Source organism: Arvicanthis niloticus, chromosome 6, assembly GCF_011762505.2.
Source record: "Arvicanthis niloticus isolate mArvNil1 chromosome 6, mArvNil1.pat.X, whole genome shotgun sequence".
Classification (NCBI taxonomy): domain Eukaryota; kingdom Metazoa; phylum Chordata; class Mammalia; order Rodentia; family Muridae; genus Arvicanthis; species Arvicanthis niloticus.
Genome location: NC_047663.1, coordinates 44910469 through 44928328, shown reverse-complemented (window position 1 = coordinate 44928328; position 17860 = coordinate 44910469). Strand labels below are relative to the sequence as shown.

General features: G+C 42.7%; 1 protein-coding gene across 3 annotated transcripts; it reads left to right on the top strand.

The window, feature by feature from the left end:
* Nucleotides 1-2546: 2546 nt before the first annotated feature.
* Nucleotides 2547-16290, top strand: Tmigd1 (transmembrane and immunoglobulin domain containing 1). 3 transcript variants are annotated; one of them, XM_034504278.2, is made up of 7 exons: nt 2557-2629; nt 4924-5027; nt 6590-6868; nt 9921-10199; nt 13759-13862; nt 15248-15288; nt 15778-16290. In XM_034504278.2, exons 2-7 carry the CDS (start codon nt 4949-4951, stop codon nt 15779-15781), a joined length of 786 nt encoding a protein of 261 aa, XP_034360169.1. In that variant the 5' UTR covers nt 2557-2629; nt 4924-4948; the 3' UTR covers nt 15782-16290. The 3 variants fall into 3 exon arrangements, with proteins under 3 accessions (XP_076792393.1, XP_034360169.1, XP_076792394.1); XM_076936278.1 differs by lacking the exon at nt 15778-16290 and having other exon boundaries at nt 2547-2629; nt 4808-5027; nt 15248-15751; XM_076936279.1 differs by lacking the exon at nt 15778-16290 and having other exon boundaries at nt 2568-2629; nt 4927-5027; nt 15248-15751.
* The last annotated feature ends 1570 nt before the right edge of the window (nt 16291-17860 follow it).

Below are 17860 nucleotides of genomic sequence, written 5' to 3'. Positions count from 1 at the left end.
TTAGTCCTGTTTTTGCTGACTCATTGGAAAGTTAGTTGTAATCATCATGACACTTAACCCCTGTATTTAGTTTGATGGCATCTCTTGAGACTTGGAACATTCTTCCACATTGTTTCCTAATATCATCTAATACCTAGGTATAGAAATTGCTGTCAGTGCCCTACCCATGTCCTCATGGCCTACATAGGAGTTACCCATGGTTTCCAGAGAGCGAGCAACTTCCTGTGTGTCTCTATTAGAAGTGCTGGGGAGTCATTGGTGCTCAGCCAAAGATGAAAAGACACTGGATTGTTGCCTAATTGCTCAAGCTTCTTGCTCTGCATGAACTATGTATTGCAAAGAACTCATCCCAGGAACCGCATTAGTAGTGACTTGCTCAATAGCACACCCTTTGGTAGTTTTCCTCCTTGACCTCTTACTTCTGAAGCTTTCTGAGATGGCTCTTAGATGAACTATTTGCACTCAAAGATTTCTCTTAAGATCTACTTTGGAGGGACCCAGTCCCAAAATGCCCAACCCATATCCTCATGGCCTACATAGGAGTTATCCACGGTTTTCAGAAAGCGAGCAACTTCCTGTGTGTCTCTACTGGAACTTTTCAAAGTTCATTCTTAAAAGTTATTTGTGTCTTTATGTGGGTGTGTGCAGGTGCCTGTGGAGGCCAGAAGAGGGCATCAAATCCCTTGGGGCTGGTGGTCTGGGCAATGTGAGCTGCCTGTCATTGAATGCTGGAAATCAATCTCTGATCCTCTGCAAGAACAGCAAGCACTCTCCAGCCCTGCTAAATTCATTTTTAAATGATAAAAGACATGTGGCTCTGGTACCCACTGAGAAGTAAACCCCAAGCCTGCTTGGGGTGGGAGTATTGCACCTGTTGGCTAACAGGAGCCATTCTTAATGATGATCCTAACTTGAATAATGCTAGACCAGCCTGTCTTCATAACAATAATAATTATGGCTTATGAAGAGCCTACTGTACAGCAGCTTAACCTGCTCCATTTCTCTTAATCCTCATGGTGACTGTAGGGAGGGCATTGTTATTATTCCTATTGTGTTCCCAAAGAACTAAAGGCTCCTAGGGGTTAGATAACTTTTTAAAGTCACACAGACAGAAAGAAATAGATCTCTGGTATGGTTACTCAATGTGTTAAAATATATGGATGATGCCAAGCGTGGTGGCACACACCTGTGATCCTAACACTTGGGAGTGAAGGCGAGGAGATCAGTAGTAATAACTAGCCTTGGCTACACAGCAAGTTCAAAGCCAGCTTAGGTTATATGAGACCTTGCCTAAAAATTAAAAAAAAAAATAAATGGAGAAAGTTAGGGATGTGCCTCAGTGGTACAGTGCTTGCTTAGCACACATAAGACTCTGGGTTTGATCTCTAGCAACAGAAAAAAGTGGGGGTATAGATAATCATAAATATTTTTCTATGTTTTAACGAATGGAAACAATAGTTCTTGGCACATAAAATGTCCATTAGTAATAATACCATAAGCAAGCCAGCGGTGGCGCAGCAGCTTAGGTGGCCGCCTCCAGAGGGCAGCCGTGCCCTTCTTCCCGAGTTCGAATCCCGCCGTCTCTCCTCCTTCTTCCTGTGTGTTTCATGGAAAAAAAAAAAAAATTTGCCGCGTGGTGGCGCACGCCTTTAATCCCAGCAGGCGGATTTCTGAGTTCGAGGCCAGCCTGGTCTACAGAGTGAGTTCCAGGACAGCCCGGGCTACACAGAGAAACCCTGTCTCGAAAAACAAAACAAAAAAATAAATAAATAAAGTAATAATACCATAAAATATATGTTGGGTGGTGCATGCGTGTGTGTGTGTGTGTGTGTGTGTGTGTGTGTGTGTGTGTGCACATGTGGAAGTCAGATGATAACCTTGTGTGTTGGTCCTCATCTTGTATGGCAAGTGGCCTTTTGGGGATTCTTCCCTCTCCTCCCCACATCTCAGCCTCCCATCTCACTGTAGGAGCTGAGATTTCTTCAGCTGCCTCATCTTGATCTAAGCAGATCTCACACAGGGAATGCTTTACCCTTTGAGTAACTTGAGTATTTTATTGAGTATTACATCAATAAAATAAGTTCGTTGAAGTGTCTTGCTCTGGTTTCCCAATGAAGTGAGAGCCTCAAGGAGCTAAAACTACCTCTTGTTGCTTGGCATAGCTTTAGCACTGGGCTCAGGCGACTGGTAGTTAATTAAGTTATGTGAAATCCTCAGATATCACCAATTGTGAAAGCCAAAGCTCTCCCTGGACTTGTCCTGTCACAGTTGTCAGGCTCAGTCATCTCAGTCGAGAAGGACAGTGTTCAGTGAGATGTGCTATAGATTTTTGCACAAGTTCAGGCTTCCCTGGAACAATACACCCGTGTTAGTAATATCCGGCCCCGCCTAGTAACCTAGGTACACAGAAAGGCTTAGACCTTGTGAAGATGTCCTTCCCAATTACTGTCTTCTCTAAGAATCCAGAATAGAAAACAGACTTTGAACCCAATTTATCTCAGTTACTTGACCCTACTGTCATAAAGTGTTCAAATTCAAGTATTATAAAGGATCATGACAGGGACATAATTCAGGGTTCCTGGGCAGAGGAAGAGCTAGCTGAGGAAGTTAGCTGCTCGGAGCTCAGCAGGTGAGTGGCTAGAGAGGGGACTTTATTTGGGAACTTTGGTGTCTTGGAAAGCAAGAGACCATCGGTTCTTCCCATTCACATAGTAGTGTGTAGCCTCACACTCTCTAGTTTTTTGTTTTGTTTGATTGGTTGATTTTGTTTTGTTTTGATTGAGACAGGGTTTCTCTGTGTAGCTTTGAAGCTCCTGGCTGGCCTGGAACTCACTTTGTAGACCAGGCTGGCCTCGAATTCCCAAAGATCTACCTGCCTCTGCCTCCTGAGTGCTGGAATTAAAGGTGTGCATCACCACAGCCCAGCCACTCTTGAGTTTTTATTCAGGACCTATATTGGACTGTGCTTGAGAAAAGTTACTGTTTTAGAATTCTTGGAGGGTTATCCTTTCTAACCTCCATGTATTCTTGTAGTGCTGGGGATTGAACCCAGAACCTCCTGCATGTTACAGCAGTGCCCTCTCCCACATCTACTAAGAAAACTCCATGAATGATCAGGTTCTGAAATCATCACGTTTTCATCATATTTATTAGTGTGTGCGGGAATAGGCATGCACATGCCACAGCACACATGTGGAGATCAGAGGACAACTTTAAGAGCTTGTTCTCTCTTACATGGGATCTGGGGTTTGAACTTGGGATGGCAGGCTTACAATAGCAAGCATGTTTACTTCTGAGCCATCTAACTGGTCCCGAGGTCCTCACTCTTACAATAGAGTCATAGCAATATTTTGGACAAGAAATTTTTAATTACAAAATGTTCAGGCTAATAGTAATTGCATCTTATTAAAATATTGGTAGAGGCCTTCTTGGTAGGAAGCACACTTGGTCCTGTCAGGACAAGCCTAGAACAAGGGAGGAGTAGAGGAGCCCCAAATTAATCAGATGCATATTTCCTGCTTCTAATAGCTAATATCCATGATAAAGGACAAAATGCCAAGTTGCTAGGGCAAATGGAAGGGCCAGGAGCTAGAAGAGACTAGAAGCATCTTTTGAAGGGAAAGAATATTAATTTAGGCAGAAGAATAGTTGTGAGTGTGGCCTTGGCAGTGTCGGGTTGGAATCCTGACCCTAACATTTGCTGGTTTTGCGCAAATGTGGAAAATTGCATTCATGTGTCAAGAGGTTGGTTGTTACAGAGCATGGCAGCACACATCAGTGCTTAGGCCCTGAGCTGGGAGTGTTGTAAGTTGCTGTATAGCCCGCTAGGAGAAAGACTTCGTCTCAAGGAAAACAGAAATATGATGGTCAGGCTTAGTTGTGATTGAATAAATATATGTGAAGTATCTAATTGTGTCTAGAAGTTATTTCATATGTGTTTCTGCCATATATGTAGTAATAGTAGCAGTAATAGTAATAATAGGAGGAGGAGGAGCAGCAGCAGCAGTAGTACTCTTTGTCTGTCTGTCTGTCTGTCTGTCTGCAGTTCTGAGCATCAAACCCAGGACTTTGCATACTTGAGGCACAGTAGAGCTATCTGTCAGGGAAATAATGTATGCATGCTTTTCTCAGACTACCTGGACTATCTTAGTAGGATGAAGCAGGAGTGTGCAGATGGAAAATGGGAGGCCTTGTTTATTTATTCTTGATAATCCACATGTGACCAGGGGGAGGGAATATTAAGTCAAGAGGCCATATTTGCAGCAAATGGACACCTTTGAATCTCTAGTAATCTCAAGAACTGTCCATGATGGGCTAGAGAGATGTCTTAGTGTTCAAAAGCACTTGCTGCTATTGCAGAGGATCTGGGGTTCAATTCTCAGCACTGCAATTCTCTGCAGTTAACAACCATATGCAACTCCAGTTCCAGGGGATCCAATACTTTGTTCCTGCCTCCTTGTGTACCAGCCTCACACGTGTAACACAGACATACATGCTGGTGAAATGCCCAAACACATAGGATAAACATTTTTAAAAAATTCTCTGTTTGGAGAACAGCTTTCCAAATATGACCCAAGTAAGACTTTCAAAAAAGAATGACTGCTCAGTTAAGACCACCTGAGAATGAAGAATTCATCTGCCTTTCTGTTAAAGTGACAGTTTACCCATTTTTCCCTCTAGGGGAGATTTTTTCCTTTTTGTAGTCATCTGATATCTATGTCTATACCATTATAGTTTTTTTTTTTTCATTGCCATAAAAAAGTTAAAACTAAAAGAATTTATTCAGACTTGTTTAATTTAAAACTAGGAGTGTACCGTTACAGCTGGGGTGACTCACTCGGGACTTTGAGTGCCTAATAGGAAGAAAGTTCATAAACACATTGTAGTGCAAAGTACAGAACCAACTGCATTCTTTGCCTCCAGAAGATCCAACCTGCATTCACTAAAGATGGTGTGGAAGATCATCGGGCCACTGCAAGCATGCCAGCTTCTCTTAGTGGTTTTATCTTTGCCTCGGGGAAGGACAAGTAAGTTAATATTTTCTATGACCTCTTTTTAGATTAAAAAAAATAAGTAAGTAAATTAAAATAAGGATCTATAGATGTTGGGAATAACCTTAAATTATAATTTGGGCTGACTACTCAATACAATGGTTCAGGTTCTAAGAGTCAGAAAACATTTTAAAAAGTAGGAAAAACCCTTTTATGGCTCTGATTGTATAAGACAGGATGGAATGTGCTATTCTTCTAAGACTGTAGTCAAAATTTCCACACTTTTAAATGTATTTCAGTACCAATTTCAAGTGAGATGATCTTCTGTTTACTTGAACATGTCACTTATAGGAAAATATTGTCCACATTTTTATTTGTATCCCTGTCTCAAGGTAGCTTCTCTCCTCTCTCAGGTTTTAAAATACTCATGATAGAAATAAATTAGGCAAAAGACTGGAGGTGTGGCTTGATAGTAGAGTGAATGTTTAATTAGCTTAAAGGCTCCAGGTTCAATCTGAAACACCAGGAAACAAAACAAGAGGAGACTGACTGGCTTGTAAGGACACTTGCTCTGCAAGAATGAGAATTTGCATTTTCATTGTGCATTGTAAAAGCTGGGCACAGCTACGTGTACTGGTGGCCCCAGCACTGGGGAGTGGAGACTGGTGGAGCCTGGGAGCTTACTGGCCAGCAGAGCTAAGATAGAAAGCTTCTGGTTCAATGTGAGACTCTGCCTCAAGACCAGCATGCACAAAGAATAGAGAAGACACCTGAAGCCCTCCTCTGGCCCCAGCATGAATGTGTAAAGTTGCAGGCACTGTCACACTTATAGTCATGTGTATATATATACACACACATATATATGTATATATGTGTGTGTATATACATATGTATGTATGTATGTATGTATGTGTGTATGTATTCATTCAAGACAGGGTTTCTCTGTGTAGCCCTGGCAGTCATGGAACTCACTCTTTAGACCAGGCTGGCCTCGAACTCAGAAATCTGCCTGCCTCTGCCTCCCAAGTGCTGGGATTAAAGGGGTGTGCCACCACTGCCCGGCCTTATAGTCATATTAAAAGCTATATTAATGCATCTTTTGGAGGATGGCCTAGTGGCAGCTGGACCCCTAACTTTTGTTACCTCCTTCTGAACCAGGAAAATAAAAGCTGGAATTCAGGCAAAATCAGAGCAAAACACAAAAATCAAAACGTGCAAAACATGGTGGTGGTGAATGCCTCTAATCCCAGTACTCAGGAAGCAAAGGCAGGGGGCATCTCTGTGACTTCAAGGCCAGCTTGGTCTAACTCCAGGACACTAGGACCACATTGTGAGATCCTGCCTCAAAAACCAAAAAACATTCTGATTATGTACCCCATAGAACCTTGTCTTCAGTTTGAGAACAACTCACCAAACAAACAAAATACATTGTACATTTATCTCTTTGTAGAATCATATAGATTAATAAAATTGTTTTAAATTGTTGAGAGTGTATTCTATTGCCTTGATGTATCATAATTCATTTAACCAATCCCCCGCTGATGGATATTTTGGTTAGATATCTGCCTATATTAATAGTTTTTTCCCTATATCCTCAGGTTCTGTTTTAACTGTGAATGGTAGAACTGAGAACTATGTACTAGACACTGAACATGGTGTCCAAGCATCTCTGAAATGTGCTGTTCAAAACCACACCAGGGATGAAGAACTTCTCTGGTACAGAGAAGATGGAGTAGTAGATCTGAAAAATGGAAACAAAATCAACATCAGTTCTGTCTGTGTCTCTCCCATCAACGAAAGTGACGATGGAGTCCGCTTTACCTGCAAGCTACAGCGCGATCAGAAGGTGTCCATTACAGTAGTGCTGAATGTTACCTGTGAGTGAAGGGGAAAGAAATTGCCAATCAATCTTGGATGTCTGCACTTGAAATTCCATGCCCCCCCCACACACATATATGAGCTCACAATATTGCCCAGGCTAGCTTCATACTTATGGACGGACTCAAGTGATTGTTCTGACTTAATCTTTCAAAGGCAGCCAGTATGTCTAGCCTATTCATTTTTTGAACTAAAAATGAGGATTTAAAATTTTTCTCTGTGAAATACCTGCCCATGCCTTTTAACTATGTTCCTATTTCCTCATTAATTTGTATCAGCAGCAGGGCTTGGTTGTACAAGGCTATATAATTCTAGCACTGGTGTGGAGCCTGAGGCAGAAGGATTGTCAGTAACAGGCAAGCCTGGGCTACACAGCAAAACCTTAATTAACTCAGACAGCAATAATAACAAAACAGCCGGGATTCTGAAAGTGACTGTGGTGGATGTCAAAGAGAATGTTTTAGCTTTACTTGAGATGTACTGATTTTGTTTTGTTTTGTTTTGTTTTTTGAGACAGGGTTTCTCTGTATAGCCCTGGCTGTCCTGGAACTCACTCTGTAGACCAGGCTGGCCTCGAACTCAGAAATCTAGCCTGCCTCTGCCTCCCAAGTGCTGGGATTAAAGGCGTGCGCCACCACTGCCTGGGTCTGTACTGATTTTCTTAAAGGGCCAACGTTCCTGCATAGAGGACTTGCTTAAACAATCATTAACATTAAATAGTTAAAAGGGTCAGTTAATAGGATCTGTTCACAAATGAAGCTGTTGTACTTGGCAATTCTGTTTTCTATTCCAGCAGCTTCCTGTGTATCTCAAACACTACATAACATGCTTGTTGGATATAGATACAGAGATTCAAGCTCATTCCAAAGAGCAACAAAATGTCATTCTTCTGAGAAAGTTATAAATAACACCTCCTACTCAGGGTCTAATTATTCAGTATGCAGATGATACAAGCCTGTTTTCCCTCCTTCTTTGGGTCTACTTCCTTCCTTCCTGCCCACTCTTTAACCATTTTATTAATTTCCTGGGCCTCTGCCAATAAATACACGAGGCATAGACAAGAACAGAAAACTGGCTTGGTCATTTCTCCTTCTAGATGTGAGAAGGGCTTGGTGGGTGGTGAGGCTGGAATTGTTTGGTGAGGATGTATGGTCTGACTGTCCATGAGCTACAGCTGTTATCACTGTAGAACAGACATGAGGACTCAGTAAGTCTCCAATAGAGGCATGAGTTACCACAGCTGGATGGCTTCCTGAAGCAGGCATGCTTTGTAAGAGGGCCACTGAGCTAATGTAAACATATGGCCTTGGCAAATACAGTCAGGAGAAATGCAGGAGCTTGAGTGTGCTACCTTTCCAAACCACCACCGCATTTGTAATGGTAGTTAGCACGATGTCTGTAATGAGTTAGCAGACATTTGTAATGGTAGTTAGCATGACATTTGTAATGGTAGTTAGCAGACATTTGTAATGGTAGTTAGTTAGCAGACATTTGTATTTATAGTATAAGAATGTAATTTCAGGTCTCAGCTTGAATGTAAGAATTTCAGGTCTCAGCTTGAACTTAAGTTTGAGTTTCAGTTTATTAGCTGCCCCCCAGGCACATCCTGGGAGGAGCACATTCCAAAGACTCAAACAAACAAGGAAGAAGGGAAGAAGGGCCCAAGATAGGAGTTTATCAGGGAGATGGGCCCTTAACACAGTACACCTGGGTAAACAGAAGCCACTTAAGCTGACCCTCTTTGTTATAAAGATAAAGTGCAAGTTTGAGTTACTTAGAAACCAGGCCTGGGAACAGCTGTTTGAAATCCTGTTGAAATCCCTTATGGTTATTGTTTCAGAAGTAATTAACTGTCCTTGTGAATTCTGTAAAAATGGTATATAAACTGCCCTTAGCTTTAGTTCGGAGTTCTTCTTGCCTGCACGTAAGAGAACCACAGTGCACTGGTTATTATCAATTTATCAATAAACCTCATGTTATTGCAGTGAATCCCGTCTGTGGGTGTTTCTGCGGGAGCACATCCCCCGGTTTTGGATCTTTTGGTCCAACAGTAGTTAGCATGTTTGTAATGGTCATTAGCCCAATGACCTTTATCAGGGAGATGGTACCTTAATGGTAGTTGGCATGATGTGTTGGCATGACTTTTGTAATGGTATTAGCCCAACAGCAGATTCACTTCTTTACACAGATTGTCTCAATTTTCACGGAAAAGTATTATTACCCAAGTTTTTGTTTGTTTGTTTGTTTGTTCAGAGGAAACTGAAACTTTAACAGTTAAGTGTCTGTCTGAAAGTCACAGTAGATGACATATAAGGAGTTAGTGCTAACTCTCATGCCTGTCTTTAGTATTGTGCTGTTTTAGCCGACCCTTGTACAAACTGGATTATTACATTGCTCAGGAAACAAGGACTGTTTTTGAAACAGGGTCCTCCTATGTTACCCTGACCAGTCTGAAATTTGCCATGTAGACCAGGTTAGTCTAAAACTCGTAGAGATCTACCTGCCTCTGCCTCTCAAGGGCTAGGAGGAAAGGCACATGCTACCATCTCAGCTATTATTATATATATTAAGTTCTTCATCATATACAGCTTCAGGTATATCTTTTTTAAAGGAAAAACATTTTAATTTAAATTATTTTATTTTATTATTAGATGTTTATGAGTGTTTTAGCCACATGCATATTTGTACACTATGTGTGTGTGTGCCTGGTACCCACAGAAGCCAGAAGAAAGCATCAGATCCCCTTATAACTGGAGTTATAGGCGGTTGTGAGCTGCCATGGAGGTAACAGGAATTGAACTTGGAACCTCTAGAAGAGCAGCTAGTATTCTTAACTGCTGAGCGTCTCCCCATCTCTTCATGGTCTATCTTTACTACCTTTAAAGTTCTATGACGACAGGAATTGAATGTGTACACAGTAAACAGTTGGCACTTTTTTTGGTCTAAGGGGGTGAATACACCCTGAGAGAGATGGAAGGAAGAGCTTAAACTGTGGACAATGGACTAACTACTGTATGTCTCTAACGAATCTTGAATGCTTGAGTCTTACAGTTCCTCCTCTTCTAAGTGGAAATGGCTTCCAAACCGTGGAGGAAGACAGCCATGTAAGCTTGGTTTGCAATGTGAAATCCAACCCTCAAGCGCAGATGATGTGGTATAAAAACAACAGCCCCTTGGTTTTAGAGAAAGGCCGTCACCAAATCCAACAGACAAGGGAGTCTTTTCAGTTGTCAATCACCAAGGTCAAGAAATCTGACAATGGGACCTACAACTGTATTGCCAACTCATCTCTAAAAATGGAGACCATGGACTTCCACCTGATTGTTAAAGGTAACTCTTTTCCAGTAGCTGCTCAGTGTGATGCCTAAGTCAGAAAACGGGCTCTGTAAATGTCATCCGTGATGACAAATGATGAGCACCATCACGATTTATAGCAAAGATTTCCATTGGGAAATTATCCCTCTCTAAGAGCGTTTTCTTTAGGAATTCTGTCTGAGTCAGGCTTGGTGCCGCAAGACTTTAATCTCAGCAATACAGAAGGCTAGAGCAGGAAGATTGAGTTCAAGTCCTGCCTGGGTAATTTAGTGAGACCATGTCTCAGAAAAACAAACAAACAAACAAACAAACAAACAAACATTAAGAAGAGCTGGAGGCTAGGGCTGTATGGGGAGGGTGCCTTCCTTGTATGCAGGGGTTCTTGTGTTTGATCCTGGGCACTGCAAAGGGCTAGGAGAGCTCAGTGGTAGAAATAGAGTGTCTGCTTTTGTTTTGTTTTGTTTTTTTGAGACAGGGTTTCTCTGTGTAGTCCTGGCTGTCCTGGAACTCACTCTGTAAACCAGGCTGGCCTCGAACTCAGAAATCCACCTGCCTCTGCCTCCCAAGTACTGGGATTAAAGGCGTGCGCCACCACTGCCCAGCTGAGTGTCTGCTTTTAAAAGGAAAAAAAAATTTTTTTTCTAAGCCAGGCATGGTGGACCCACACTTTTAATTCCAGCACTTGAGAGGTAGAGACAGGCTGGTCTCTGTGAGTTCAAGGCCAGCCTGGTCTACAAAGCAAATTCTAGGCTAGCCAGTTTTACACAGTGAAAACTTGGAGAGAGAGAGAGAGAGAGAGAGAGAGAGAGAGAGAGAGAGAGAGAGAGAGAAAGAGATCAGAAGAACTCTGTCTACTCCATATAGATCACTAGTTTTGAGCAAAGATCTTGTACCAATACAGAAAGCAATTCTGGTTTAGCTTTTTGAGGGAAGAGACTTCTACAAATGTCCTTCAGCACTGATGTGCACAGGAACTAGCCATGAGTTCACAGCCTGTAACAGAAGAGGATTCAGAAATGTACAAGAGAAAAATGTTTAGATTTAAAAAAAAATCTCTGTAATCACTCCCAACTCTTATATCCTGTCATCTGATCGCAGAGTGGGTGGGGAAGATGGTTAATCAGAGCCTTCTTTGGCATTTTGTGATATCCACTCAAGTTTATCATTCTGTGATAAGGAAAACCAGGGAGGTTTGGAGTGTTCTCCTTAGATTTCTTTTCCTTTCTAAAGATTTCTTCACTTTGCTTTACATGTATGAGAGTTGGCCTGAATGTGTATATGTGTGTTCTCTATGCACACGTCTCCTTGGATTTCTTGCTCAGACAAAGAGGAAATCGGAATGCTTGATGCCGAAGAGGCACGTCGGGCGTTCACACACATTTGGTCTTGGGCTTGTACTCAGAGAGCAGCCAGACAAACTGAGGCGCCTGCATCCGGCTGGAACATTACTCACTCTACTTACTCATTGCCATTCTTGCCATTTCCCAGGAAACAACCCAACCTCCTGCCTGCTTGTCTGGACTACTGTCACCAGAGCAAGGCCTTATTTCCTCCCTACACCCGGGAGCCTGGGATACAAACACAGTGACCTGTGGAGAGGGAGAGTGGCTGTTGGTTGACTGCCCTGTCACCATGGCTACTGAGCTGTTCATTAATTTGTCCTACAGAGCAATGACAGTATGCCTTGGGGCTTGAAAAAGCAAATCAAAAACTTGAAACAAAACAAAGCAAAACCCCCTGTGTTCAAAGGGCAGAAGCAATGGAAGGAACACCACCTCGAAGCTTGTGGCTTTTAAAACCTGCCCCAGAACCTTTATAAAAACCTGATGGGGTAAACCTCATGTGGTGCCATCTTAATTAGCAATGAGACCATACTTAGAGACAGGGTGATTATAGCATCTCTTTTGGTTAGGAAAAAAAAAGCATAATCACTCTATAAACACATTTTCTAAAAAAAATCACACAGCTTGTGTGGCAATCAGCAAATTGCCTTTTAGGTGGGCAGAAACTTGTTTGAGGTGGAATTCTGCCAAACCAGCCTGTTTTCTTATTTCTTTTTTGCTCTGTTACTTCTCAGGCTGTTGTCAGCTTGCCTTTACAGCACTCGTGGTCTGCTGCTGGCACTTAGTGGCACTTGATGCCAAATTTTCCACAAGCTCTCCCGGCTTCACAGTTCAGTGGGGGTAGTTGCTAAACGGCTTTGAAATGCTGGAAATGACAGGAAGCGCTTGGCCAGGATAAGAGTCAGCCCACATGTTAGAAATTGTTTTATCATAATGGTCTGGGGGAGGGGACACTAAGTCTGGTCACAGATAGGAACACCAAGGGAAGGGATGCAGGAGGTTATATGTGTCTCCCAACAGGAACTTGAAATGCAAAGTGAGGCAGTAGGTCAGTAAGTTTATTTCAGCTTGATTTGTAGAAGGAAAGCTGTCACGTGTGGCTTCCTGACTTTCAGTTTGGTAAAAGATATTCCAATCTGTGACTGCAATCTGATTTCTCCTCCTAAGCATCTGGCTTTTGCTTCCTCTCAGTTTTGATAAATTTTTTTTGGTGTATGAGTAGAGAGGTCTCCAGTAAGGTAATGACCTCAGTATATCCCAGAGTTGATTAACACAAAGCCAGTGCTTTTTAAGATGGCTTATCAGGCACACCCCTATGGAATGGTTGGCACCACTCACACCTTTATGAGAATAATTTCAGGGGTGGGGAGAGCAGCTAAGAGTGGGCAGAAGTGAAGCATGCTTTGGAGCCAGGGGTGTATCTTGGTAGTAGAATTTCTGCTTGGTATATGCTAGGCCCTGGGTTCTATCCCTAGTACTCCCACACACAAGAAAGCAAAGGATGTTTAATTTATTTACTTATGCCCTCCTCAATTATCCTGAGCAGGAGCCAAAAGAAATAATTGGAAGAAAAGAATTTTAAAAGACAATTGGTTGAGCAAGATAGCTCAGTGGGTATTTGTTGCCAAGCCTGACAACTTGGGTTCTTTCCTTGGTTCCCATATGGTAGAAGGAGAGAACTAACTCCCACAGCTGTCCTCTGACTTGCACGAGTGTCCTGTGGCGTGTGAATATCATACACACCAACACACAAATAAATACATGTTAAGGCAAGGAGAGAAAAGCAAACAAGCCAGCTAGCTCTGGGTAGTGCTGGTGCATGCCTTTGAATAGTCAGATCTTTCTGAGTTTGAGGCCAGGTCTACAAAGTGAGTTCTAGGACAGCTAGGGCTACACAGAGAAACCCTGTCTGGGGGTGGCGGTGGGAGTGGGGAAAATATAATAAAGAAAGCACAAAATAACGTGAGCAGTCACTTTGGGTGAGATACTCAAATTTTAGAAACTCCTTTCACAAAGGAGTGGGTTCAAAATCTGCATCTGCCATTTATTAATTCTATGATTTTGGATAAGTAGCCTAACCTGTCAAAGATCCCCCATTATGCCTCATCTTTTAGGGTTGTTTGGGGGACTTAACTAAGAGGGTGATAAATGCAAAGTGCACATGCATGGTTCATATTAGAAATACAGCAATTAGAAGTTGACTGTTCTCCCTGCATTTGCCGTCCCAACAGACAAAGTTCTAGTGGTGCCGATAGAGCCCATCATTGCTGCTTGTGTCGTGGTCCTCCTGACGCTGGCTTTTGCACTGCTTTCTAGGAGGAAAAGAATAATGAAGGTACGTAAGTATTCTGAACAACTGGGGCACAAGTCATCCAAGAGGCTGTCGATATGCTCTGTGGTAGACTGCGTGCCTTGCACATACAAGCTCTAGCATTCACCCTGTGTGTAGGAGAGAAGGGTATATGGACAAAGCCTAAGTGGCAAATGGGAACTTTAGAGTTGGTTTTTCTTCCTTTTAAATCTCTCCTGCCAGGTGAGACAGTGCACACTTGTCTTCCCAGTGCTGGGGAGACAGAAGCAGGAAGATCTTGAGTTTAAGTCCAGCCAGGGATGCATAGCCAAATCTTGTTTGAAAAACAAGACCCCCAATCAATAACTTTCCCTTTTACTGTTGCTATGGCTCCCTTGGTGCAATAAATAAACACAGGGAGGAACAGACGTCTGCATGCTCTGCTCTTGGATACAGCCATATGCTCTACTGCTGTGGGCTGGAGTTCAAGTTGTCCAATGGTTGACATCATTGTTTACTGTGTTTCAGAATACGTGCATGCTTAGACTAATGGCTCGAATTTGACTCTGTGAGATCACTCGGGCTAAAGAGGGCAATCTGGCAGGAAACCTCTAAAGGGAGCCAGAATGCCCTAGGCTGAACTCATCAGCCAGGGAGCTGGTTCTCCATGCAACAGTAACTAGAGCTGATTTGGGGCAACAGTGTTTCCCAAGAAGAAATTTGCCCCACCCCCTATTCTAGTCCAAAGCATTTTTCCAAAGAAAAAAAGAATGGGAGGGATGGAAGGAGAAAAAGGGAGGGAGGGAGGGAGGGAGGGAGGGAGGGAGGGAGGAAAGAGAGGGGGAAGAGAGGAAAGAGAAGAGGGGAGAAGGGAGAGGGGAGAGAGGAGAGAGGAGGGAGGAGGGAGAGGGAGGGGGGAGAAGGAAGGAGAGGAGGGAGGAGAGAGGACAGAGGGGAAAAGAAAAAACAAATTGGACAGAGAAGATTGTTTAGTAGGTAAGGGCACCCGTGACCAAGCATGATGACCTGAATTCAATTCCTGGAGCCCATATAAGGAAAAAAAATGGACACCTGCAAGTTGTACTCTGTCCTCTACACATGTAGACATGACACTCCTCCCCATGTACACACACACGGACACACACACACACACACACACACACACACACACTGATTATATATATATATATATATATATATATATATATATATATATGACCTGTAAGCCCTAGAAACATTCTGATTAAAACTTATATCTTCTCAAAGTTCAATAAAGATCTATCTACATGATCAAAGTAAAGAGAGCTGAGCCCACACAGATGGCTGCTCAGTAGCTCCACAGCACCCAATACCACGCTGATGCATTCAAGATGTTCACTGCTGACCTTAGGAAAGGAGGTAAACTCATGCACTTTGTGCTTGCCTTTTAGCTCTGCATGAAAAAGAATGACCGGAATTCAGAAACAGCTCTGTAAGTGCTCTGGCAGAACTAGCGGTAGGGGGTCGGGGACGGTGGGACAGTTCTGGTAAGCAATGAGCCACAGAGAATTCCCACCCCAGGTATTCCCCTTCAGAGATAGGAGGCCCTGGAAGGTGAGGAGTTCAGAGAAAAACCTGCCTCCACTTTAGAGGAAGAGTCAGGAAGGTTGCTCAGAGCAAGGGAACCCCTTGGGGCTTTCTGCCTAGTCTCTAGGCAGGTTTAGCCAGGGCTTACACAACTGCATTGCCACACAAGCCACTGAGGGAGCTCGTCCTGGTGGGAGCCTGCTGCACTGCCTTCCCACAGCATGCTCCTCATCCTCTATGCTTTCTTCCTCTGTGGAGTGCTGCTTTAGCCAGCCGATGGCAAGCGGGTAGTGTGGAACAAACCGACGCATGCTGCCGGAGAGGATGGATTTTGTGTTGAATTTCTTCTTATTGCTACAATCATTATTCAAATTAATTTCTCGATTCATTTCAGATAAAAAAAAAACTGAGCTGCCGTCTAACACGTGAAGAGTTTTGCGTCAGGACTGTCTCAATTTGTATAATGTCATCTGTATTTATTGCTATTTTTAAATTCATTCCTGTCTATTTAGTTAATTACTAAACAGTTGTTATGACCCAATTTGATCTACTTATGGAACTGTGTTATGGGCAAGGGTTCAGAATGGAGAGATTTTAGTAAGGCCTCTCCTAAAGTATGTTAATTATTTTCAATTTATTTCTAATAGATCAGTAACCACTTACTACTTATAGTTTTCTACATGGGAGATTAACTGACATTTGGATTTTCTAAATCAGTGTAGTAGCTGAGGATGGAAGCAGAGAATGATGAACGATGATGTTTCTAAGTTGCCAGGGAGTCCGTAAAGATGTGAACTGTCTCCTACATTCAGTGTCATCTCGTTAATGTTTTGGGACTAAAGGAGGGAAGACCTAATCTCAGAATGTAAGGCATTATTTCAAGTGGAAATAAATTTTGTATCATGAAGATTTTAGCATATGTCCTCGTTTTTCTTATCTCCACACAGCTGACACTGTCATAAAGCTGATGTGTGGTGCTGATCGTGCAAAGGGCACACACTGGGGCTGGGGAGCTGGATGGTACCTCCTTCAGTATCCTTTGCCTCTTTTCTGGGAGTCATTTGCATAGCTCTATCTGTATTCCTGATGAGTCAGGATTACTCACAACATAGTATCAACCTTAAATTGCAGCACACTTACTGTTCAGAGTTGACGGCCTCCACTTCCACTTTTTTCTTCCTGATCTTTTTTCATCATAAGAATTTACACCTTTCTCTCCTACAACCAAGATAAGTTGAGCAAGAGACAGCACTGTCCAGAAACATCTTTAGGATCTCCACAGCAATCCACCTCTAACTTGAAAGAAATTTCTTTTCTGGTTTGTTTCTTGGTGTTTTTAAGTCCTTGGAGTTAAATCTGGTGCTTTTTATATCCTAGACAAGAGACTCAGCCTCTCCCCTCTTCAGAATGTGTATAATGCAATAAGTATGCTAGAAAGCAGACTGTGGGTAAATCAGATGCTAGGACCATTAGGTAGAAGCCTAGAACAAATGAAGACAAAACAGATCTCGGACAACAGGTTGGGGCAATTTGCTTTAAAAGGAAAAAGAAAAGAAAAAAAATGTACATATGGAAATGGAGGTAGAATCAGGAAACCTGGTTCAGGTCTTGGCTGCACTTGGAAAACTAGGAGGCTGCATTTGGAGAACTTTGAAGCATTTACATTATTCTGACAATTCTGATTCCCACGAGCTTCCGCTTCTGGTAAATGCAGGAAAGAGCTGACGAGGACTAAAAGGTACTGCCTTTGCCCCACCTAGCAGAATTGTGAATCATACTATGTTCTAGAACATATAACAATCCTTGAGAATTGCAGGTCATCGGGGAGAGTTTCTTCACCCATATATAATTCAGTGGCCTTGTACACTGCACAAAGACCATGGAGTGCACATGCACAGCAGTGTCATAAACGGACATTGCGTTTCAGAGACATTGCCTTTGGCTTCAGAGCAAACAGTCAGTAGTAATCCGAGGTCTCCTGGTAAGATCGATGTGAGCCTGCTTAGGACATGAAATCTCTGGCCTCAGAAGCAGACCCCATTCATTGCCTCTCTCCCCAGCATTTTTCCTCCCTACTCGGAGGTAACTAGAGCTCCTAACACTTGGATGCCAAGTTTTGACTTGAGATCAAGTTCCTGTGAAAAAGGACAGTGACAATCACTCCTTTCTCAGCCTTTCCATTAATGAGGACACCTTTTATTGTTTTGTTTGTTTGTTTGTTTGTTTTTGGGTTTTTTTTTCTTCAAGACAAGTTTTCTCTGTGTAGTCCTGGCTGCCCTGGAACTCACTTTGTAGACCAGGCTGGTCTCGAACTCAGAAATCCGCCTGCCTCTGCCTCCCAAGTGCTGGGATTAAAGGCGTGCGCCACCACTGCCTGGCCCACCTTTTATTGTTCTTCTTCTTTTTGAACTTCATTTTTAAGTTTTAAAAAAAATTTTAAGTGTGTGTGTGTGTGTGTGTGTGTTCATGAGTGCAGT